Consider the following 24,248-nt stretch of genomic DNA (forward strand, 5'->3'; position numbering starts at 1 on the left):
TATTTTCTTGTACTTTCTTGTAATATTTTGTTTGTTGATATGGGATGTAAGAAATAGTTGATATTTCAGTCTTTGCATCAAAGCCTTTTTGGTTGAATATATTTGTTTTTACTGGTTTTAAAGAAAAAAGTGAAACTGAGAATCAAATAATTTCATACAATGCTGTGTAAATGAGGAATTTAATTAAACAAATATAAATAATCAATTATTTTTCTTGGTGTTATCATTCCTCTACTCAACCTTTAACTAAATATACAAGCTGTAATGAGAAAAAATATTTTATATCAACATTAATGTTGTTTAAATCACAGGTAACACCAATGACAAATAAATGACTCATGGATTCTTTATTAAAATGTATTAAAAAATGACAAAATAGATTAAGCTCCCCGTTTTGCGTTCATAGAGCTGACAAGTTAATTAAAGCTATTAAAGAAGTTTTGGGTATGTTGAAAGAAGTTCATTTAAGCAGATTTCCATCACCCGAATTCCACCTTTTCTGTAGAATGACCCCATTATTCATACCCCTGGCAAATATTGATGCAATGTTGATTTTCACTTGACATGTTTGTTCTGACGGAAAATGACACAGCCACATGCCAAAAGGTTGTGAGACAATGTGGTACAAACATGGAATCAAAAAAAATAACCGTTTTTTTTTTCAAATCTTTTTTTTTACATTTTCATGAAAAATGGCATGTACAAAATTATTCATAACCTTTTTAAATAATCAATGGAAACATCTTTAGGCTATTTGCCATCGAAGCTCTAGACATGGTTCTTATAATACCTATCAAGCCTCTCCATGTCTCCACAATGATTGTAGACCGCACCTTTTTAGCAGCAATCTGGGTTTTGAGGCATGAACGATTATTTGCCATCACTTTGGCCTTGTGCTCACTTTTTGACTGATTGAGTACTCTGGCTGGGCCACTTTAAAATGTTGACATTGTTCTCTGTTAACCATTTCTTGCCTTGTTTGACTGTATGTTTTGGATCATTGTATGTTTTAATGGTCCAATTATGCCTGGGGCAGGTCTCTTGGCACACTGCCTGATCTTTTCCTCCAGAATCTCAGTGTAACCTCTTGCTTTAGTGTTACCATTTATTTTGAGAAGGTAAAACCCGGATTGCTGTTAAAAAGATGTGGTCTAGAATCATTGTAGACATGGGGAGGCTTGCTAGATATTATATGAACCATTTTGAGAGTTGTGAATGCAAATAAAGATGTTTCCATTGATTATTTTAAAAGGGTATGAATAATTTTGGACTTACCATTTTCCATTAAAATGGTATTTTTAAAAAAATACCAAAAATGTTTTTTTAATTCCATGTTTCTCCCACATTGTCTTACAAACTTTTGGCATGTGACAGTGTCATTTTCAGTCAGAACAAACATATTGATAAAGAGAAAATCAGCATTAAATCAGTATTTTCCAGGAGAATGAATAATTTTGTTCTTAACTGTATGTGTAGCTTACTGTAATTCAATTGGCAATGCAATCTGCAATTCAAAAAGACATTACATTATGCAATTGCCAATTCATTATGCAATTTAATAATTTCAAACAAATTGTATTTTAAGTATAGTATACGTAAGTATATATACTTTTTTGATCCCGTGAGGGAAATTTGGTCTCTGCATTTAACCCAATCGGTGAATTAGTGAAACACAAACAGCACACAGTGAACACACAGTGAGGGGAAGCACACACTAATCCCGGCGCAGTGAGCTGCCTGCTACAACGGCGGCGGTCGGGGAGCAGTGAGGGATTAGGTGCCTTGCTCAAGGGCACTTCGGCCGCGGCCCACTGGAACCGGCAACCCTCCGGTTACAAGTCCAGAGTGCTAACCAGTGGGCCACGGCTGCCCCAGTTTTAATCTGCAAAGTGACAATGCAATCCTAAAAAAAATCCTAAAATCAATTTGAATAATTTTGGTTAAAAAATAGAATAAACATGGATTGAATTGCATTCCATTTTGCCATGGTACTTCAGTCTCAAAATTCAAATGGCGATTAATATTGCGTTTCAATTTTCAATACTCAGTTTCATCATTTAACACTCAATTCGTTTTGCAATTTAATATTTAAAGTGCAATGTAGGATTGCATTTTGAAAACATATTTGGCAAAACTGTCAATGCCAGCCTGAAAACATTTTGGATTATTTTGGGCAAAACATTTTGCCATCGTTTTGAGGCATTTTATTCAAATGGAAAAGAAATAGCACCCCCCGTGATTGCATTGCACTTTGCCACGCTCTTTGTGTTGCAAAATTCAAATGGCAGTTCAATCTGCCAAACGCATTGCAATCTGTCAGTCGCCCCATCACTCGTCAAGGCGGGAACTACGTCACTTCCGTGTTTACGTCTTACCCAGTTAGCGTTTGCAATGGAGGAGTTTGCAGCTGCACTAAGGCAGACACTTTCTAATGAGGAGACACAGCACTCAAAAAATCCTCCATAGAAATGCATGGGGTTAGTGTGGCCGTTGTCTACACATATCCCACCCCTTCCTTGGCAAAACGTCAACATGTGAAAACATCAGCTATAGAATTTTGATGCTAAAATTGTTGTCTTTTGGTTTTCAAGGCAATTTATTTACCGGTATTTACATTTATCATAATCTACGCCAGTCTACGCTGTAGTCTCACCCGCACCCCCGCCAGAAATGTTCATGTTCAGTCCCCAGATGGTGCACTCATAGCAACCAAAAAGCTGAGTGTGGAACACTGGATACTTTTCGCCCTCAATGGACGCCATCTTGGCTATATAGCGGAAGGGGAGGGAGCGTTTTCAAACTTGTGGTAATTGCAGTTGAGAAAGCTGAACCAGCAGCAGTGGAAAACACACTTTACTGATGTACAAGCAAGTTATGACATAAACTGTTTTGACACAGTATGACCATGTTACTGTCAAATAGAGGACACACATAAAGTTATATTTAAATGTTGCGATTGTCATATCCATTAAGTGCTCAGAGTTGTTTGATATGAGACGACACTATTGTTAATTTCAATTTCAATTTATTGTGCTTATAGAGCGCCAAAACATTACACATGTATCATGGCGCTTTACAGAATGTAGGCAATCAGAGAAAAAGGAAAGAAAGGAAGAAAAAAAAGAGAAGGCCCATGGGTAACAGGGGCGAGGAAAAACTGCCTAGAATTGGAGATACATATAGGAAGAAACCTCGAGCAGATCCACGACTCAAGGGCCTGACCCATCTACCTAGGGTCAATACAGGACAGTAAGGTCTGTATACATGACAAATGCATATGATAGTCAGGTGTAGAGAATAAGACATGGTGTTAAAAAGCATTTGAGCTGAAAGTTACAAGAGGTGGGGTGATTACGTATCTGGTTTGATAATTCATTAATCCTGTTTTAGTGACAGAAAGTTCAAATAGTCCAGCGTTGGATTTGTCCAGGGGAAGGGAGTTGTCAAGGGGCATGTGGTGGGTCGGCAGACAGGCTAGGAATCCGGGCAGAATTGTCATAGGTAGGTGATGGGTCGTTAGGCTGTACGGGCCAGGAATCCAGATAGGGGGACAGTAATAGGGCAGTCGAGGATGGGACTTCAGGTGAGATGGGTGAGAGGAGGGCCAACACATGGATGGTTGATGACTGGTGATGATATACCTCACAAGTGAGGTACAGTAAGGGGAAAGAAAGAGAGATGTAGTGTGGGTTAGTATTACTGAAAATCAAAATGGTTAATGTCAATAAGTAATTAGTGGTACTATATATTGTTACAGTATATCATAATGAGAATAGGCAAGAGAGGGAGAGTTAAGAGAGAGAGAAGGGGAGAGAGGAGAGAGGGGGGGTTGTACGGCGTGACACATGAAAAGTCCATGACAGCACTATGCTATAGCAGCATAACTAAGGCATGGTGAGGGGTAGTCGGCACCAGCGCAGGTATGGTCAGTGACCACCATCGCACGCGCGACTGGGCTGCCAGACACACGAGGACTCAGCAGGGTGGTCCATTCCAAAAATCCCTGAGGTGGGTGAAGTTCCACACCGCACCATACCTAACTATGGGAGGCAGTAAAGAGGTATGTTTTAAGTCTAGACTTAAAAATAGGGAGGGTGTCTGCTAGTCGAATTGAGGAAGGAAGATTATTTCAGAGGAGGGATGCGCGATAGCTGAAAGCTCTGCCTCCTACTGTAGTTTTTGAGATTCTTGGAATTACAAGAAGGCCAGTATTCTGTGATCGTAGCGGTCTAGGTGGGTTATATGGGACTAGGAGATCTTTAATATATTCTGGTGCCTGGCCATTAATGGCTTTGTATGTTAGAAGCAATATTTTGAAGTCAATGCGACTTCAAAAGTTCTAGTGAGTGTGCGAGCAGCTGCATTTTGTATAAGCTGTAGGCTCTTTAGACAGTTGTTGTTGCAGCCAGCGTATAGAGCATTGCAATAATCAATCCTTGAGGTGACAAAAGCATGGATTAATTCTCAGCGTCTGGTAAGGATAAAGACTTCCTTATCTTTGAAATGTTCCTTAAATGATAAAATGAAGTTTTGGTAATCTGTTTTATGTGATTACTTAGTGATAGGTCTTGGTCAATTGTAACTCCTAGATTTTTAACACTTGTGGATGAGGATAGTCAAAGATCAGTAAATGTAGCCTGTGATGAGGATAGGATATCCCTCATCTTTTTAGGACCTAAAACCATGACTTCTGTTTTATTGGAGTTCAAAAGCAGGAAATGATTTGTCATCCATGTCTTTATGTCTCTTATACATGTGTCAAGTTTGGCTAACAGAGTTAATTCGTCAGGTTTTATGGAAAGGTATAGTTGTGTATCGTCTGCATAAGAATGAAATTTAATGCCATGTTTCCTAATTTCTGAGCCTAGAGGAAGCATATAGAGAGAAAATAACAGGGGCCCTAGTACTGAGCCTTGAGGCACCCCATATTTTACCATAGTCTGGGTAGATGGTTCATTGTGAACCTGTACAAATTGTCTGCGGTTAGAAAGGTATGATCTAAACCAAGCGAGTGCTGAGTCTTTAATGCCTATCGAATGTTCAAGCCTGTAGTATATTGTGGTCTATGGTGTCAAAGGCAGCACTGAGGTCCAGGAGGACCAATATTGATATATGTCCATTATCGGCAGCGATGAGGAGGTCATTAAAAACTTTAACTAAGGCTGATTCAGTACTGTGGTGAGCTCTGAAACCAGACTGATATAATTCTTGGATTTTATTCATATGCAAGAAGGTACCAATTTGTTTCGACACTATTTTTTCTAGAATTTTTAAAAAAAATGGGAGATTAGATATAGGCCTATAGTTGGCCAGGTTGTTAGGGTCAAGGGATGGCTTAATAACAGATAACTTAAACGACTGTGGTACATGGCCTGATAGCAGTGAGTTATTTATAATCTGGAGCAAAGCATTGTCCAAGAAAGGGAGAGCAGTCTTCAGATGTTAAAATATATGCACTCAGCCCAAAAGCATACAGTGCACATAGGGTGCTGCACAAAAGTGTACTCACAAAAGTATGCCAATTGAGACACAGTGAAAGTGATATTACACTTCTGCGTGGCCAGGTATTAGGAGACAAAGGGACACATTTTGCCCAGAAAGCATTTGTGGTGCTGTGGATGGTCATAATAAGTTTAGATTGGAGGTGAGAGAGAGGCCACAGATCAATAAACAAAAGATAGCAGATAGCATGCAGTTCTAGCCAACTCCAGTAATTTTTGACCAAGCAGGGCAAGGTTTAGGATCGCTCAATTACGCAATCAACGGCTCCTCTGTGGAACCTCATTAAAAGAAAACACTGGTTAAGACCATACCTTTATTCAATGCAATGCTTTCTTGTTACAAACAATGAAGAAAAATGTCAAGTTAACACTGGTTATGACCATTCCTTTATTCAATGCAATGCTTTCTTGTTACAAATGATGTTGTCAAATCATCAATATATATATAAAATAATGAGATGAGCAAAGACATGATCATTTACATACATTTCATACAAAAATACATACATTTCAAAGATACATATTGATTTCACACATAGCATTGAAAGCAGGTTACGCAAGACTTTTTTTGGCTGGACAAAATGTTAATATTTCAGAATACTGGACATACAGACAATCTCTTTTAAATAGCCATAATGGCCTATAAGCTTACATTTAAACGGTACTAAATCACAAACTATATATTTCCACAATGCAGTTTATTAAGCGTTGTCAGCACCAGCAGGTGGTTTAGTATCAGCTTTGCACAAGCAGCGAAAAAGCCTACTTTTATTCTATAAAGCAGCGCAAATTGTTGCCCACACATTGCAAACAGACTCTAGCTTCACAACTGCAGTAGTGGAGAATCTCTGAAGAATTCCCACTGGATTGTTAGCGGTTTGCGGTCGGCATAGGCGAGCTTAAAAACTGCCATGATGTTGTTGTTTGCATAAGTTAATTGCTGCGCGATCACAGACCCTTTTCTCTCACTTCCTGCGGCCCCTACTCACAGACCCGGTAGCCTAATAATGAAGCAACAGCTGTGATGAACGGTAATGCTGGTTCACCTGAGAGTGAATACAGACCCTTACTGAAAGTTTTAGATGAGTGGTCGTGATCTTTCTAGTTTCCCTAGAAACCCCCCCCCCCAAAAAAAAAAATCGGAATAGTCTCAATAAATGACTTGTACACACCCTTCATAAATTAGCGTTACTGTAATGTGAGGCATGATTTAAAGGGACACCAGGCAAGCCTGATGCTTTTTCTCTACGAAACTCCCCCTCGCTCGGTCTGAAGCTCTTTTCCTTTTCTTTGCGTCTTCCGTCAAGGGTTTTCGCTGCTTCTTCGCCGGCTCTGCCATTATACACACGTTTGCAACAATCTCTAGCGTTTCGTTAGCCTGCCTCTGTGCTGTAAACTGATCCTGCTTCGGTCGGCGGGTAGGATACACCGAACTTGCAAGTGGGATATTCTTCCTACAGGCAGTAGGGGCGGGCGAGAGAGCCTTCATTCGCCCCATAATGAGTCATTTAACCATATACGACTTACGAAGATGATTAATTAACACGAAAACGTTGCCTGGTGTCCCTTTAATAGAATGACAGCCTGTTTCACCGCTTGTGCAAACTGGACATAAAAAAACAAACGTTTCATAGACTATGTTTATATTTCATTTGTCATGGTAACATAGATCTGCCTCTCTAGATGTGGGGGACTACCAATGCTTTTTCAAACATTTCTGTGGCTTTTTCAATTCTTTTGCACAGTTTGCACCATCATATGCACCAAACAGTTTGCACCATCATATGATTTTGAAGAGGAACATTTGAATGCCTTTTCACACTTTCTCTTCAACGTGAATTAGCATGTTTTTAAGCCTTGAATTATCTGAATTATGCTTTCCACAGTGGTCAGATTAAGGCTTTTCTCCGGTGTGGATTTTCATGTGTCTTTTAAGTGTAAATTTGTGTAAAAAGCCTTTTCCACACTGGGTACATTTGTGAGGCTTCTCTCCAGTGTGTATTAACATGTGGGTTTTAAGATGTGAGAGCTTCTGAAAAGCTTTTCCACACAGGGCACATTCACGATTCTTCTCTCCAGTGTGTATTAGTAAATGGCTTTTAAGAGCTGACATTTGTGAAAAACCTTTTCCACATTGGACACATATATGAGGCTTCTCTCCAGTATGTACGAGAATGTGTTTTGAGAGGTGTTTAAAAGCTTTTCCACACTGGGCACATTCATGAGGCTTCCCTCCAGTGTGTATTAGCATGTGGGTTTTAAGAGCTGAACTTTGTGAAAATGTTTTTCCACACTGGGTACATTTGTGAGGCTTCTCTCCAGTGTGTATTAGCATATGGGTTTTAAGATATGAACTTTGTGAAAAAGCTTTTCCACACTGGGTACATTTGTGGGGCTTCTCTCCAGTGTGTATTCGTAAATGTCTTTTAAGACCTGATCTTGTTGAAAAAGTTTTTCCACACTGGGCACATGTATAAGGCTTCCCTCCAGTGTGTATTAGCATATGGGTTTTAAGATATGAACTTTGTGAAAAAGCTTTTCCACACTGGGTACATTTGTGGGGCTTCTCTCCAGTGTGTATTCGTAAATGTCTTTTAAGACCTGATCTTGTTGAAAAAGCTTTTCCACACTGGACACATTTATGAGGCTTCCCTCCAGTGTGTATTAGTATATGGCATTGTAGACCTGAACTTTGTGAAAAAGCTTTCCCACTTTGGACACAATTACATGGTTTCTCTCCGTGTATGAACATGTGGGCTTTAAAAGTTGAGAGATGTGTAAAAGTTTTTTCACACTTGACACATTTATGAGGCCTCTCTCTAGTGGGTATTAACAAAGGGGCTTTAAGATGTGACATTTTTGTAAAGGCTTTTCCACAACAGGCATATTTTTGTTGCCTTTTGCCAGTACTCTGCCTTTGATTTACACCATGAGAGTGTGTTTGCTGCTGTTTCTCGAGTTCAGTAAGGGCTGTTAAACTCTTTCTGTAGACTGAGAAGTGGTAAAGCCTTCCTTTGAGTTCATCATTCGGTCCATGGATCTTCTGTTGCCTTATGTGCGGGTGTTCTGATACACCTGGAAGAGTTACCATAACGATTTAGAATGACAGACCTTCTATAATTCAATATTGGCTGATGACATTTTCTGTGTCAAATTCTGTCCAAAACTAATCCTTATGTGTATATGTATAAAACAATTTACAGTCACAAGAAATTATTCATGCATGACGAGACACTTTTGTGGTTGGATTTGGGATCTATAATCTCTGCTGATTCTTTAAAAAGCACACCGATTTATCAGTCAGGCTTTAACCTTTTGAGGAGTGAATTAGATAGATAGATACTAGATAGATAGATATATAGATATATAGATAGATAGATAGATACTTTATTGATCCCCAGGGGAAATTCAAAAATTATTTTCCTGGTTCCTTCTAGAATTCTACGCAAACAATCTAAAGTTTCAGTCTTCTTGGGGAAAATCCCTCAGGGTAATTGTCGCATCATAATGCGGAACTGTCGGTTTGAAAAACATTCAAGTCACATATTTGTTACCGTATTCCTCAACTGAATGTAATGAAAGGGGGAAATCACTGGAGCATACAGATGTACGGAAGCGTATTGCTGCCACACTAAAATAAATAAAAAGGCTCAGTATTATGTAATTACGTGAAAAGTTTCTTGTTATAACAATATCTTTTACACGTTTTGACAAGATATGTATCACATTATTACATGGGATTATCACATTATTTCATGATAATGATATTTTCATGTTATAATGTGAAAATATCATGTTATTTCAAGATCTGATTTTTTTCATGTTTTTACACAATATTTATCACGTTTTTACATGAAATTATCACGTTATTTCAAAATAACAAAACTAAACGAAACAAGGCCACGAGAGCTCATGGCTGGCATAAATGATAACTAGTTGTGTCTATGAACTTGCGCGCACCCTGACTGCTATTACACAGTGCTGCTTGATGAGTGTTTGTTTTTGTGCATGTGTGTATGTGTGTGTAGGCTGTGTGTGTGGTCAATTCCCAGCTGACTGAGGTGCAGCAAAGAGGGATGTGTGTGTATCGGCAGAGAGCTGCTGAAAAGGAGGCCGATAGAGAGGTTCTGTGCAGGATAGCCTGCTCACACAGCCTGATAGTTCTGCTTTATCTTCTTATCAACACAATAAATAAAACTTTCGCTAACTTGATGCATATAGAGCGCTCTGGCTCGGTAGCCTGTATGTCAGGTCATCACTGTAATTTCTAAGGCTGTGGGGAAGGGACACAGGGAGTGATAAGTGCAGTCGCACAGTGCAGGCTGCTGGAGAGCACAGCAAAGAAAATATTCAAACAGCAATAGCATGCGCTTTTTGAGATCACACTACAGTAATCAGCCCGGCCCCACCGGGAATCCTCCCGACTCTCCCGATTGCCACTCCGCTAGCCTACTGCACACAGGTGCAGAATATTCTGGACAATGCTTGGGCATTCACATAGGCTATAGGCCCATAACGATATCATCCAATGTGTTCAATATCGAAAATGTCTTGCGAGCTTAACTCATTCATTGAGTGCCAATGCGTTGAGTGCCAAAAACGTAATATTAAGTTTTTAGCTTTTTTTAAATTACGAAACTAGACACTCTAACACACCTTATATGTCATTTTGGGAACTCTGTAATTAGGGATGTCCGATATTGGCTTTTTTGCCGATATCCGATATGCCGATATTGTCCAACTCTCAAATTTCGATTCCGATATCAGCCGATACCGATGTCGATATGTGGGTTATTTTTCCTCAAAACTAATTTAGGTAACATCACATATCTCCTGTTATGGAATTAACACAACATGCTTAATGTTATTGTGATGCCCCACTGGATGCATTCTTGAATGCAACAAGGCTTTCCAAATGTTAACATTGTCTGTGCAAAATAAGAAAAATACTTCCAACTTAATTTAGGGAAAAAGTGCCATGTTTATTTTTTATTTTTTAATTGTCTCAAACAACAGTTTGGATTACACTCTCCCTCAGATAATCTTGACAATGCCCACAACAAATAGGGCAAATTTGACTTCTTCACAAATGATAAAACATTGTACCTGAACAACTATGTGCAACATAGCAGAATGTAAAGCCAACTAAAATAACAGGCATAGTGTATGACAGGCTACCCTTTTTCTGTGTTAAATGAGCCTGCATTTGTAGGATGCTTCATGAACTGTTTCTTTAACTAAAACTCAATCACCTTAATTGAATGAATGCACAAATATGAGTCAATTACAATGTGGCAAGCAACTATACTGCACAATTTTGAAAACATTTGTTTGAGCTACAAAAAATACTTCAGGCTTGAGGTGAAGTACATAACGGGCCATACCCACAATCAGGCTTGGAATTTCACCATTTTAGGGGCAAGGCCACTTGGCCTTCAGTTGGGCATATTTGGTGGGGGGCACAAAGGCCACATGTCAGGGCACCAAGGCCAAAGTTAACTATACAGTAGTAGGCTATAAAAATGATCAAAGTTGTATTCACTGCAGTAGACCTGCATCACTGTATACAAAAACATAAAACATGACATATTACATATAACTGTAAATCATCTGATCATCTAATATTTTCAGATATCTAGGCTATATTTAACATTTATTTTATATTTGGCCTGTTATGAAATCATGTATTGAACAATTTAAGCACAGCTCAGCTTTAAGAAACTCAAATAGCCTAGATGCATGCTTAGCATTTTGTGATCATTAAGGCTACTTTCACAAACTCTTACAGTCAGCTGTCCTCTGATTTACCGATATCTAGGCGACATTTGTAATATTTGTTTTGTATTTGGCCCGTTATGAAATAATGTGGAACAATTTAAACACAGTGTAAAACTTAAATCCCAAATTTGGAGACATCCATGTATGTTGAAATTTACTGCAAATTCAAAACGGGATTAGTCTGGAACGGATAACTGTACAGGGGACTGCTTTACACCTTTCTGTTCGGTAAGGTCTGCTGTTTATTCTGATATATGGTTTGTCATATGTTAAACGAAGGGTTCTGAAGTATTCCACCGAGATGAATGGGTAGGGAGATGGACGCAAAACCTTCAGTAGAATTTGATTGAATGGTATTATTTACTTTTCTCGCGAACCGTTCACCACAGCAATTAGCGGCTAACATCGTTTAAAAGCTGAGAAAAAGCTCTTTCATGTGATACGTGTGATGTCTGTGTGATGAGTAGGCTACTTCGCGAGTAGTTCAACTGAGAAGAATGGGTTAATTTGGACGCACTTTCTTGCGCTGTCACTTTCTCCACTGCGTAATTTGGCCATAGGTATATATATCGCTATTAGTAGGACGCAAAGCAGAATATTTAAAGAAGGGGGCACCAAGGCCACCGTGGCCTGTAAACCTCTGATTTTCAAAGGGGCGTCACGGCCAACTCAAGGGGCTACGACGGCCATGGCCAATTCCAAACCACAGACATAATGTTGAAACAGAGCGAGCAAGTTTGTTACTGCAGCCATCCACGCTTGTTTGTATGCTTCAAGACGCAGCTTGATGAGGTCATCATCTGTGCGCCGGTAAACGCTTCAGGAGCGCATAGGCACTATTTGGGTGTAACGCAAGCATTATTTTATCGGTTTTAAGGCAAAAAAATCAGATAACGATATTAACAGATATTACATTTTTATGCTAATATCGGACATCTCTATCTGTAATGAATGGAAATGAAATATATGACGATCGTGAAACTCATGAAAACGCACAATCTGGACATTTTATCTGGACATTTTATCATAACTAGTTTGCCGCTTTGAGTCGAATCAGTGAAGCATGCACGTCAGGTCAAAACCAGGCCATTTTTCGTGGGTCTATCACTAGGTGGAAGTCTTCGCCAGGTCTCGTTGATCACTTCCCGGAATGTTTACACAAGTAAGTAACAGGCAACACTTCATATTTCATGAATGACGTTATATCTCCATTTCTAGAAAAAAAAACAGCGATTTTAAAGAAAAATAGCCACTGTTTAGCTTGGGATTTCTCAGGAACAAAGGCGTGTAGAAATACACGGTTTGCACCCACCGAGAGCTTAAAGTCTCACCTTTTAATCGAGCTATTGTATGTGTTCATAGCTATAACACAGAATATGCTGTGGCTGTACAAAAATCATCAACAATGGTCTAGATTGCTGGCACTCTAGGACAAAGCTCCCGAAAACAGCTTGGCATTCAATGAGTTAAAATAAAATTTGATTGAGTCGTGTAAACAAGCATCTCCTATTCTTGCCTCTCATTTTCTTTAGTTTCATTATCTTGAATAACGTGATAATTTAATGTAATAACGTGATATATATCTTGTAAAAACGTAAAAATATCATATCTTGAAATAACATGATATTTTCAAGTTATAACGTGAAAATATCAGTATCATGAAATAACGTGATAATTTCATGGAATAACGTAATACATATCTTGTTAAAACATGAAAGATATTGTTATAACAAGAAACTTTTCACATAATTACATAATACTGAGCCTTTTTATTTATTTTAGTGTGGCAGTAATACGCTTCCGTACAGATGTTTCTGATCGGTGCAGAAAAAATGTCTACAGCCCCACGCTAAAGTTGACTGAAAAGAGGAATAAAAAAAATAATCTTTTGGAAATGGATATTAATGTCTTAACTAAAAAAATGAGGAAAAAATTAAACCTTTAAGGACACCAATTTTCTTTGTGAATGAGTAATGTATCGTAAATAATTAAACATTCTTCATTAAAATACAGGGTGCATAAGTATTCATACCCCTATGTTCAAATGTTAAATTCCCATAGAGCCAGGCAAATTTTTATTTTTAAAGGCCAGTTATTTAAGCTCAATGCAAATCAAACCAGCCATTAAGCTAACTGAAAAACACACCATGCTAATCTCTAGGTATGTTGAAGGGTATGTGATGTGGGGTTATTTTAATTCCAAAGGCCAAGGGAACTTTATCAGGATGTATAGTACCCTGGATCCATGAAATAACTGGCCTTTAAAAATAAAAATATGCCTGCTTCTAGGGGAATTTAACATAGGGATATTAATACTTATGTACCCTGTATTTTAATGAAGAACATTTATTTATTTACGATACATTATTCAGTCACAAAGAAAATTGGTGTCCTTAAAGGTTGGAATTTTCCTCATTTCAAATAAAGATGATTTTATTTTATTCCTCTTTTTAGTCAACTTTAGCGTGGGGCTGACGACTTTTTACAGGCACTGTATGAGCGGCCTCTTTTCAGTGTGTTTGCATATGTCTTTTCAATTTAGAAATATATGGAAAACCTTTTCCACACTGGCCACATTCATGAAGCAATTTCTCTCCAGTGTGTACTCGTAAATGGCTTTTAAGACGGGAAAAGTGTGTAAAAGCTTTTCCACACTGGGCACATTTATGACTCTTCTCTCCAGTGTGTATTGCCATGTGGGTTTTAAGATTTGAGAGATGTTTGAAAGCTTTTCCACACAGGGCACATTTATGAGGTTTCTCTCCAGTGTGTATTAGTAAATGGCTTTTAAGAGTTGAACATTGCGAAAAAGCTTTTCCACATTGGACACATATATGAGGCTTCTCTCCAGTATGTATGAGAATGTGTTTTTTAAGAGATGAGAGGTGTTTAAAAGCTTTTCCACACCGGGCACATTCATGAGTCTTCTCACCAGTGTGTATTAGTAAATGGCTTTTAAGAGCTGAACTTGTTGAAAAAGCTTTTCCACATTCGACACATATATGAGGCTTCTCTCCAGTATGTATGAGAATGTGTTTTTTAAGAGATGAGAGGTATGTAAAAGCTTTTCCACACTGGGTACATTTGTGAGGCTTCTCTCCACTGTGTACTACCATGTGGGTTTTAAGATTTGAGAGATGTTTAAAAGCTTTTCCACACCGGGCACATTCATGAGGCATCTCTCCAGTGTGTATTAGTAAATGGCTTTTAAGAGCTGAACTTGTTGAAAAAGCTTTTCCACACTGGACACATTTGTGAGGCTTCCCTCCAGTGTGTATTAGCATGTGGGTTTTAAGATATGAACTTTGTGAAAAAGCTTTTCCACACCGGGTACATTTGTGAGGCTTCTCTCCAGTATGAATTAACATGTGGCGTTTAAGAGTTGAGTTGTGGGTAAAGGTTTTTCCACACAGGGCACATTCATGAGACTTCTCTCCAGTGTGTATTAGTATATGGCTTTGAAGACCTGAAATCTGTGAAAAAGCTTTTCCACATCGGACACATTCATGAGGCTTCCCTCCAGTGTGTATTAGCATGTGGGTTTTAAGAGCTGAACTTTGTGAAAAAGCTTTTCCACACTGGGTACATTTGTGAGGCGTCTCTCCAGTATGTATGAACATGTGGCGTTTAAGAGTTGAGTTGTGGGTAAAGGTTTTTCCACACAGGGCACATTTATGAGACTTCCCTCCAGTGTGTATTAGCATGTGGGTTTTAAGAGCTGACCTTTGTGAAAAAGCTTTTCCACACCGGGTACATTTGTGAGGCTTCTCTCCAGTATGTATTAACATGTGGCGTTTAAGAGTTGAGAGCTGTGTAAAAGCTCCATCGCACTTGACACATTTATGAGGCCTCCCTCTAGTGTGTATTAACAAAGGGGCTTTAAGATGTGACATTTTTGAAAAAGCTTGTCCACAAAAGGCATTTTTATGTTGCCTTTTGCCAGTACTCTGCCTTTGATTTACACCATCAGAGTGTGTTTGCTGCTGTTTCTCGAGTTCAGTAAGGGCTGTTAAACTCTTCCTGTAGACTGAGCGGTGGTAAAGCCTTCCTTTGAGTTCATCATTCGGTCCATGGATCTTCTGTTGCCTTATGTGCGGGTGTTCTGATACACCTGGAAGAGTTACCATAACGATTTAGAATGACAGACTTTCTATAATTCAATATTGGCTGATGACATTTTCTTTGTCAAATTCTGTCCAAAGCTAATCCTTACAGTATGTGTGTATGTATAACAATTTACAGTCACGAGAAATTATTCATGCATGACGAAGCTGAGAGCTTGTTCCACGCTACAGATGATTTTACGCTTATTTACAGTTAAACAGTAATGCCCAGATCCGTTTATTGGGTGCCACGGATGTCTATCAAATGCGTCTGTGCATAGCTCATCATAGTCTTGCTTTCCCCCTTGTTCTGTGATTGGTCGCCTATCTCAGGCGAAAATTTGCTCCATGGTCTCCAGGCTGCCTTAGCAGCGTGAATCAAATCGTGCGCAAGGCAGCATGGGAACACCCAGGCTAGCCTACACCCGCATCTCGCCAGAAATGTTTATTTTTCGCTTTTGAAAAACACTTTTGTGGTTCGATTTGTGATCTATAATCTCTGCTGAGTCTTTAAAAAGCACACCGATTTATCAGTCAGGCTTTAACCTGATGCAACATTTCGATTTCGAGTCCTCAATGCCCAGTGTGTCCTAGAGATCTAGTGTCTCCATGCTCAACTGCTTTTTATTATTATTATTTCTGTTCAGTGCAGGAAAAAAGACTACATATGGGTAAGTGCTATATATAGGTCCTGTAAACCAACTTCCAGAGGCAGGCAAGTTCGACCAGGGTCCTTCAATTCGAATTTAAACTCTGGACAAGTTCCCGCCTCCTAAGTTGTATACCCTGAACGCTAGGGGTGTAAAGATTAACCGATACGTATCGGTATCCGTTTTTAATGTGTAAGATACGGCTACATTGAAACGTGAAGCCCCGTATCGGAATAAAATTGAAATGAATGACGTTATATCGATTTACTTGTTCCTAATCGGTTCACAAACTTTTCTGCTCGCTCAGACTCTCATTTACGTTCCAAGCAGCACGTTCATCCCACTTCCGGTTTCGAAACTATACGTGGCACGGAATTGTGGGTAATGAAGTTCATTTTTGGCTACAATCATTGCCAAAAGTTGTCAAATTACCTCATTACCCATACATCTACTGCAACTTAAGCATGTGACAACTCGCATTCGGTCGTTTGTTTTACAGTTTTTCAAAATCCAGCGCCAACACTTATAGCATTCCTAAACAGCAACGATAGTCTGTAGAGTAGCAAACGTTTGATGAAGGGATTTCCTTAATGTTAAATAATAATTTAGCCCTTGCTGCTAAAACGATGCACAAATTATTAGCCAATTATTTTGTTCATATTCACTCAGACTTGTGGCATTATAGGTTTCTGCATTAGGTCTACCGTTGGAACAAAATAAGCCCAGAGAGTTCATTGATATGCAGGCCTATTTTATTTTTGTAGGCTATATGGAAAAAAGGCCAGGAGTGTCTTAAGCACTGTTTTATTTTATTTCAGTTTTGTCTTACCTCAACAAGGCTACAACTCCATGAAAACAATCAGATATAACTCTATAAAATCTATTATGTCTAAAAATGTATTTTTATGTTGTATTTGGCTGCTGTGTTTGACTGAAATGTAGACTATTCTTTTTTCATTTCAACAGAGTATATGAAACAAACCTCAGTTTAGATAATCATATTCACACATTTTTTTTGCCTAATTGACAACCATGACCATGATATAATATAATATTAATGTGCATCTTGAGCAAATGATAAAAAATCTTTCAGAATGCTTTCCATTCTTGAACTGCATCGAATTCACCCTTCGCTAAGCCAAACCCGAAAACTGCCACAGGCCAATCGTGGCTTAGCATTCCGTCACTAGGCATGGGAGGTCTGACAAGCTTTTCGAGTTTTGCCACGTTAACCTGTGGGTCATGAAGAGCACTTATTTGGATGTGTGGTGCCCTAACCCACTTAAAGACACAGTGAAATAACATGTTACACTATAGAAACATGATATAATTGGGAACACATATTGTTCTAACTATAAAAATTGGCATATTGCATGATATTTCCATAACCGCGAGATACACGCTTCACGATAACGACAAGAAGTTGTTAACAGACGTTCACCAAGATGTATAGCCCATCAGCAATCTATTTAAAATAACACCTATTTGAAGTACCATTCATGATATGTTGTCAAATATTGAAGTTGTGGGAAGTACATAGCTTAAAATGGTATGTTTCTTTCATCCCCCATGCCTGTTCCATTCATTCTGGCCAGGAGAGTCGAATGAAACAAAATGTACATTCGACTTCTGCTTAAATAACTCATGAACGATTTTGTTCAGAGATGAAATTCCAACTGTATTTGACAGAGGGCAGATGTAGGTTGCTAGTGACAAAATATTAGCTTTCATTGTGGTACGATGTCTTTGTAAATTACATTTCATTGAAAAGTCCCGGTTCTCCCCCTATGTAATAGACGCGCAGGGTGCTAACAGTACTAAGGAGGGCGGGACTTAGCGAAGGGCATCGAATCGCATCGCATCGTACTAAATCGTTTTTTTGTGAACATGTATATTTTCTTGTATCGAATCGTGCCCATGTATCTAGATGCGAATCGTATCGTCTTTTACATGAGAAATTCACACCCCTACTAAACGCCCATAATGGAAACTTGCCTATACTTGCCCATTTAACCTTTGTTTTTTTCGCACTTAATCTCCAACGTGAATTAGCATATGTTTCTTAAGCCTCACATTTTCTGAAAAACCTTTTCCACATTGGGCACATTTATAAGGCTTCTCTCCAGTATGTGTAAGCATGTAGCGAAGGGTGAATTGCATCGAATCGCATCGAATCGAACTCAGGGATTAAAGTGAAAAAGATTTGTTTGACTGAACTTTTTTTAGGCCATGTCATACGTTGTTCATCTATCTATAGAGATAGCACCCCTTTTGCGGTCGCGACCTATTGATTTTTAATGTACAAAAAGATGCAAACAGCAAAGTAAAGGGAGTATTCGCCTAATTCACACGGCGGCCTGAGCTGTTTAAACCAAAACGAGGCTACAGGGTACACTTACTATATAATTAATGCCACCTACAGGTGAATGCATAGAACATAACAATTCTATGGTTTGTGTACCCTGTAGCCTCGTTTTAGCCGCTAATGGCCGCCATGTGAATAAGGAGAATTGAGTGTTTTTGATTGAGATCGAGTTTTCCTGATGAACAAAACAATATTTCAGTACCATCCCTGACCATTGCTGACTAGCCATTGCTGTTCTTTTCTACTGCAGCAATATCGTAGAAGGGCTTTAACTTACACTCTTATTTAATTACTTCAGGCCAAAAGTGTTTAAAGGGGAGATTTTTAATATGCAATTCAACACTAAGTAAAATCTATAAAATCAAGTTTGCAAGACTTCCCATTTCCTCATCAAAGTAAGGAATCAGAACATTCGAGATATTGTTCATATTTCCATTTGTTGACTCATCCGCATTTAATGAAAACGTGGTAATTTTGAGTTTTACAGACAACTCAGATTTCCAATGAGCAGCAATACTGTGTGTGCTCTTGCAGGAGGTCTGCGCATTTGATAACGACAATCTGGAGAGGGCGCTTTTGTCTTCAGCATCAGATTGTATAAGGTTGACAAGAGGTTGCGACATGGTGAGGGACGCAGTGTTTCCCACAGAATTGGATTCAATGTGGCGGTATCTGACTTTGACAACGGGGGGGGGGGGGGAAATGAAATTCATAACGTTTTCTACATAGTTAAAATAAAGGTTCGTACTTCTCCTTGGGACAAGCACTTTTGAATTTTGGAAAACACTTTTCCATTTACGTCGGGATTTTGCAAACATTCAGAGTCAATAAAATGAGCCCTTCAACGAAATTGACAAGCAGCTTAGAAGTAGGCTAAGCATACTAAATTCGACATCCAAACAGTATTCTAACGTTAGCTTTGAGATACTGCTTGATTTCATAACTTAACTTAGTTTAGTCTCTTCAATGTAGCCTACTATGCTGTGATAAGACCTTAGCAGAGTTCACTTCAATGCAGCAGTTTTGAACAAATTTGCGCAGCATGGTCACGATGCTAAGCGGATTTAATAGCAATTTAGCCAGACGTCTTCTATGCAATGCTTCTATGTGGCAACAACAATTCTTCAACAATCGTGAATATTTTGTTAAATGCACATGCAGAGGAGTGAGGCAGCGGGCTACGAGAGAGAGCGGGGCGGGGCAAGGAAAGGCTGCGTGCGTAAAAAGTGCAGCTCAATGGCAATGCAAGGATTTGACCTTATATTTAATTTAAATTATATTAAATGAAACATAGAATATTCATCTGTGGCGGCCAATTTTTATTTCGTGGCGCCCCGCCACAGATTAGTCAATGTATGGGAAACACTGGGGACGGGTCGTGTTGCGCCATGAAAGAACATGCGTAGCCTACTTTCTGAGCGCAAAAACGGTCAGCCATAGATAAACGTAGTTTGGAGTTCTCCCCCGTTTCCAACAGCGGCCCATCTCCATTTATTTTTTAACTTATGACACATGTGCCTTCCTTTAGCAACAACGCATCCATGACAGCTAGTGGCCTTGCCAAATAGACGCACACAAATTATGACACTAATATGCGAGGTTCTGTTAGGCCTACTGGTTATGGTTTTGTGCTATAAATTAACAATATTTTATAGCAAAGTTTAAAGTTGACTATTGTAATTGTATGGTTATTTTTTGTCAACATACACTCACAACCTCGTTAAATGTGAAGGCCTAACCAAAATAAGGCTGTCTGTGTATGAAGGTATATTGGGTGCAAAAGTGGCGAGCACATTTAACTGCAGATTTTGCATGCGCACACTAAAATCATAAATGTGTAACAGTAAAGTTAAAGTTGTACATATTTTTTCTATATCTTGTTAACACAAAATAGGGGCTACGGGTTCACAAATCCTTTTTACAGGTACACAAATCCTATCCTGCGAGTCTCAACTTTCAAGAGTCATGCACTCGACACTTTTGCTCCAATCGTTGCAGCGCAGTTGGTGCGAAACACATTTGCACATCCGTGTTTCATAATCTGAGAACATGCACAACATTCGTGCATTTGTAAACCCAAATGTGAACTAATGCATCCGAAGTTGTGCATCTGTGAAATAATTTCTCATTAATAAAATTCTACATATCGCTTTGATTTTCTTGCACGACTACAAGTCAATTGATACAGGTGCTCGAATCTGCTTCTACGAGTGACGATACTTTTGCTCCTGGCTAGGTGATATAATAAGAGCAAAAAGATTTGTATGTGTGCACGTCGAGCGAATAGATCGAGAAAACAAGGCGGCCGGATCCGGATCCTGGATCGTGCTCAGACTACCATTGCCGGCTTTCAAGATGGTGTTGTGCATTAACAACGTGCCTAAAATGATATTAGGCTAGCCTGATCAAGTCAAGATTTTGGGGCGATTTGGATATTCATTATTTGAAAAATAGGTACGAAATGTAATACCTCGTGAAATCGCGATTACTACACTTTCATACCTTTTAACACTTTGAGCGTTTATGGCACTCAAAGTGTTAAAAGGTATAAAAGCTTGTGTGGCCCGTGTAGAGGGGAGTCTGTTGTCATTTGAGAGAGAGACTGCGGGGCTAAAAGGGGCAGCGTGAATCAGTGCGCTGTGAATTGAAATTGTAGCTATTTCCGAAACGCTATTTCTAAATGGAATGTGACAAAATACTTGTTTTTGCTTGATAACATTGTTTTTTTGTGATCGTTTGGAACCAAAATCGATATGCCTCTTGCCAGTGTTTGCGAGTGATTCAGTGCAGCACAGACCTGCCCCAGGCTTCAGAGCAACAGCGCTCTCTAGAGTCACAACATTCAGTGAAACACATATGGACTATTCAGTTCTATAGAGGACTTACTTTCCAGCTGGTCATGCTCCTCTTCCTCCACCTCCTCTTCTTCTTTCTTCACTTCAATCGTCACTGTTGTCATTTCATTGTAAGTAGACCTTGGTGACTCTGTGACGTCTGTTTCAGTTTTACAGTCTGTTTGAGATTCACAGTGAAGCTCTGCAAAGGGCTTTTCTTCTTCATCTGGACATGAAATCATATGACCATATTCCTCCTCTTTTATATCTTCTTCTTTCACCATCACGCTCAGCGGGCCAAGCTGTCGCACTTCCTCCTCTTTCTTCACCGTTGTCTGTAGTGTTGCACTGTAAGTAGACTTTTCTTCTGCATCTGGACATGCAATCAGATGACCAGACTCCTCCTGTTTTACATCATCTTTTATATCTTCTTCTTTCACGATCACTCTCAGGTCAACCTGGTGTGTTTCAGCACAGCTAGAACGAAATGGAAGTCCAACATCCATGTTGCTAGCAGAAGAAAGATGATCCCATCCAAATATTTCAATTGCCTGAAATCAGAGAAACAAAATATTTGTTTTTCAATTAATAAAAAAAAAAAATCCCATGAATATTATTATTATTATTATTAAGCTTATTACTGCAGCTCAAAGTGCTTTACATTTAGAGCATTTAACACAGTAAAGAATTGAATTGTAGTAATACAAACAAACAAACAAACAGACAAACCAAACAATAGATAAAACATAAAAAATGTACAATTAAGTAAAAATGAGTATTCACAAGATGGTAAGGAGATAGATCAAATACATACAATACAACTAATGCAGTGAAAAGATCATGTAAATAGTCAAATAATGTAAAGAAATAAGATACAATAAAAAAGTGAAAACTAAAAGCTCACATACAGTATGTGCTCTTTGCCTGAGATCGACACATCGTTATGTGTAGCCCAATGGGATCATACCCAGAGAACAACAAAAAATAACTGCACTTCTTCAAGTGTAAGAACTGCAGTACCATTAGTATTACACTGTTGCGTTGGAGGAATTATTTGCGTACTTATGCAGGACATGCAATATTTTGGATATTAAAAAAATGCATTGTAGGCCTACTACATAGTAGGCTACTGCACTTTACTGCAGAGATCGTACACAGAGAGCAAGCGAATAAAACATTTCCAGATCCACGTTATCGGAGCACTGTTGGACCACACTTGTCCTACTTACTCAACACATAGATGGATTAATAATTATAATTGAGCTGAATAGCAAGTGTTTTAATCCACAAGGTGAGGCGTTTATAATAGGCGCAATACACCAAAGGACCGAAGAGCAAAAGACGTCTCTTGCTATCTGAGGGGTATGCTACAAAGCGAGGTAAATGGCTCACCCGACTTTAGGGAGAAAGTGCTGACCTATAAAGAAAGTTGGAATGCATGTATTGCTCCTTAAGATAAGTTGTGTTGAGGAGTTAGCCTACTGTTTGTGACAAAACAACTATCCAAAGAAACGGTTTGATCTCTCGAGCAAGTCTCAATGTAGGCTATGTAGCCTATTGCTTCTTTTTGTTCAGTGGCGTTGAGATCAGCGACACGAAGTTACTTTGGCTAACTAGCTACAAACTATGTGAAAGCACAAACCCATCCTCCAGCAAGTTCGCTGCTCCGACAACTTACTTCTGTTAATTTGGTGTTTGAGTCTGATTACACGCGGAATCTTGATTATTTCCGCAAAATGTCTTGAACCATTCTCCCGTTTTGGACTGCATGCAATTTCCCCTGCTCGCGACTTTAACTTCGTGGAGCCAGCAAACAATCAAAATTCCCAGATAGCCCCCGTTCTTCTTCTTCTTGTTTTTCTTTGGCCGTTGGCAAACAGCTTTTAGGTGCATTACCGCCACCTTCTGAATAGGAGTGTGGGCCTGAATACATCACTGTAAAAAAAAAGCTGAGGTTAAAGGAAAATTCCGTTTTTTTCTGGTTTGTTTTAGAATTTAGATGAACTAGAGTGGTGGACACCAACATTTTGACGATTGGTCCTGTCTCGACTTTTCTGACTCGTTTTGAATCGCCTCAGACTGCTCATGGGTGGCTGCCAACAGGCATACTGTAGTAGGCTACTCAAACATCCTAAAACAATCCCGTTCGTTTTCAAAACTGTGCAACTCACCAAATGGTTAGTGGTGTTTGTTGATGTTCCAAAACAAGTTGCGTAGCGAAATACAGTTTCTGTCGTGTTTTATTTGGCATTTTGTAAAATCCCATTCATTTCTGTTGGAAGACTCATTGCACGTTGATATTACTGCGCCACCGTCTATGCTTCAGGTTCAAATATTGAGCGGAAGTTTATACGCGGTTGTGAGGTGTCTGAATAAATAGTTCCACAATAGCAAATAAGACGGCTGGAAATCATACATTGCGCCGATATATTTGCTTTTAATAATAATCAACGAACACCATAGTATATCGATGTAGCCGTATCTTACACGTTAAATACGGATATCGGTTAATCCAGGGATTCCCAAACTGTGGTAGGCCTACGCGAGCTGCCACTTGGGTGTACGCGAGATGAAAAGGGTAATGCCGGAAAGGTGTTAAAAATGATTACTTAATTAATAATCGAATGAATTCATAAATAATAAATAATTTTCAATCGGGTTATAATGATATGGAAACGTGAAATTAAAGGAAATCATTTTTTATAAACTCTATATTAGGCTATGTTTTCATTAAAAAATAAGCTACCCACAATGCACGTGATCGTGGACGTATAGGCTAGGTAGAAGGCTGCACAAACATGGAAAACTGTCTAAAAACAGGGACAATGTCCAAAAGGCCTAATTAAAGTGATCGAAGAGGAGAAGGGAGAGACACAGAGCAGGAGACGGGTAACGATGTAATGGGATGGGGGGGGCAGACTGATGAAGTGGAGGTGGAGCGCAGGGGGATAAAAGAAAGGACGAGACAGAAAAGACTGCGCGAAGAAAACGAAAGTATGAGGCGGCATATAGCCCTA

General features: G+C 39.0%; 1 protein-coding gene across 3 annotated transcripts in view; it reads right to left on the minus strand.

Moving 5' to 3' along the window:
• LOC143121068 (uncharacterized) overlaps window positions 1-24,248 on the minus strand; it is a 45,225-nt gene that overhangs the window by 795 nt on the left and 20,182 nt on the right. Inside the window, exons 1-3 of one of the 3 annotated variants that reach the window (XM_076281470.1) lie at window positions 22,910-23,032; window positions 21,284-21,782; window positions 13,622-15,390 (exon numbers count right to left, since the gene is read on the minus strand). In XM_076281470.1, the coding sequence (XP_076137585.1) occupies window positions 13,790-15,390; window positions 21,284-21,737 (2,055 nt within the window). In that variant the 5' untranslated portion in view covers window positions 21,738-21,782; window positions 22,910-23,032 and the 3' untranslated portion in view covers window positions 13,622-13,789. Of the gene's footprint in view, window positions 1-13,621; window positions 15,391-21,283; window positions 21,783-22,909; window positions 23,033-24,248 lie in introns of those variants that run through there. The other 2 variants (XM_076281468.1, XM_076281475.1) reach the window with 2 other exon arrangements.

This window comes from Alosa pseudoharengus, unplaced genomic scaffold (assembly GCF_046254945.1).
Source record: "Alosa pseudoharengus isolate Yale_2024_CS ecotype anadromous, Long Island Sound unplaced genomic scaffold, YU_APseudo_1.1 YU_APseudo_1.1_scf_1, whole genome shotgun sequence".
In the NCBI taxonomy this organism is placed as follows: Eukaryota; Metazoa; Chordata; class Actinopteri; order Clupeiformes; family Clupeidae; genus Alosa; species Alosa pseudoharengus.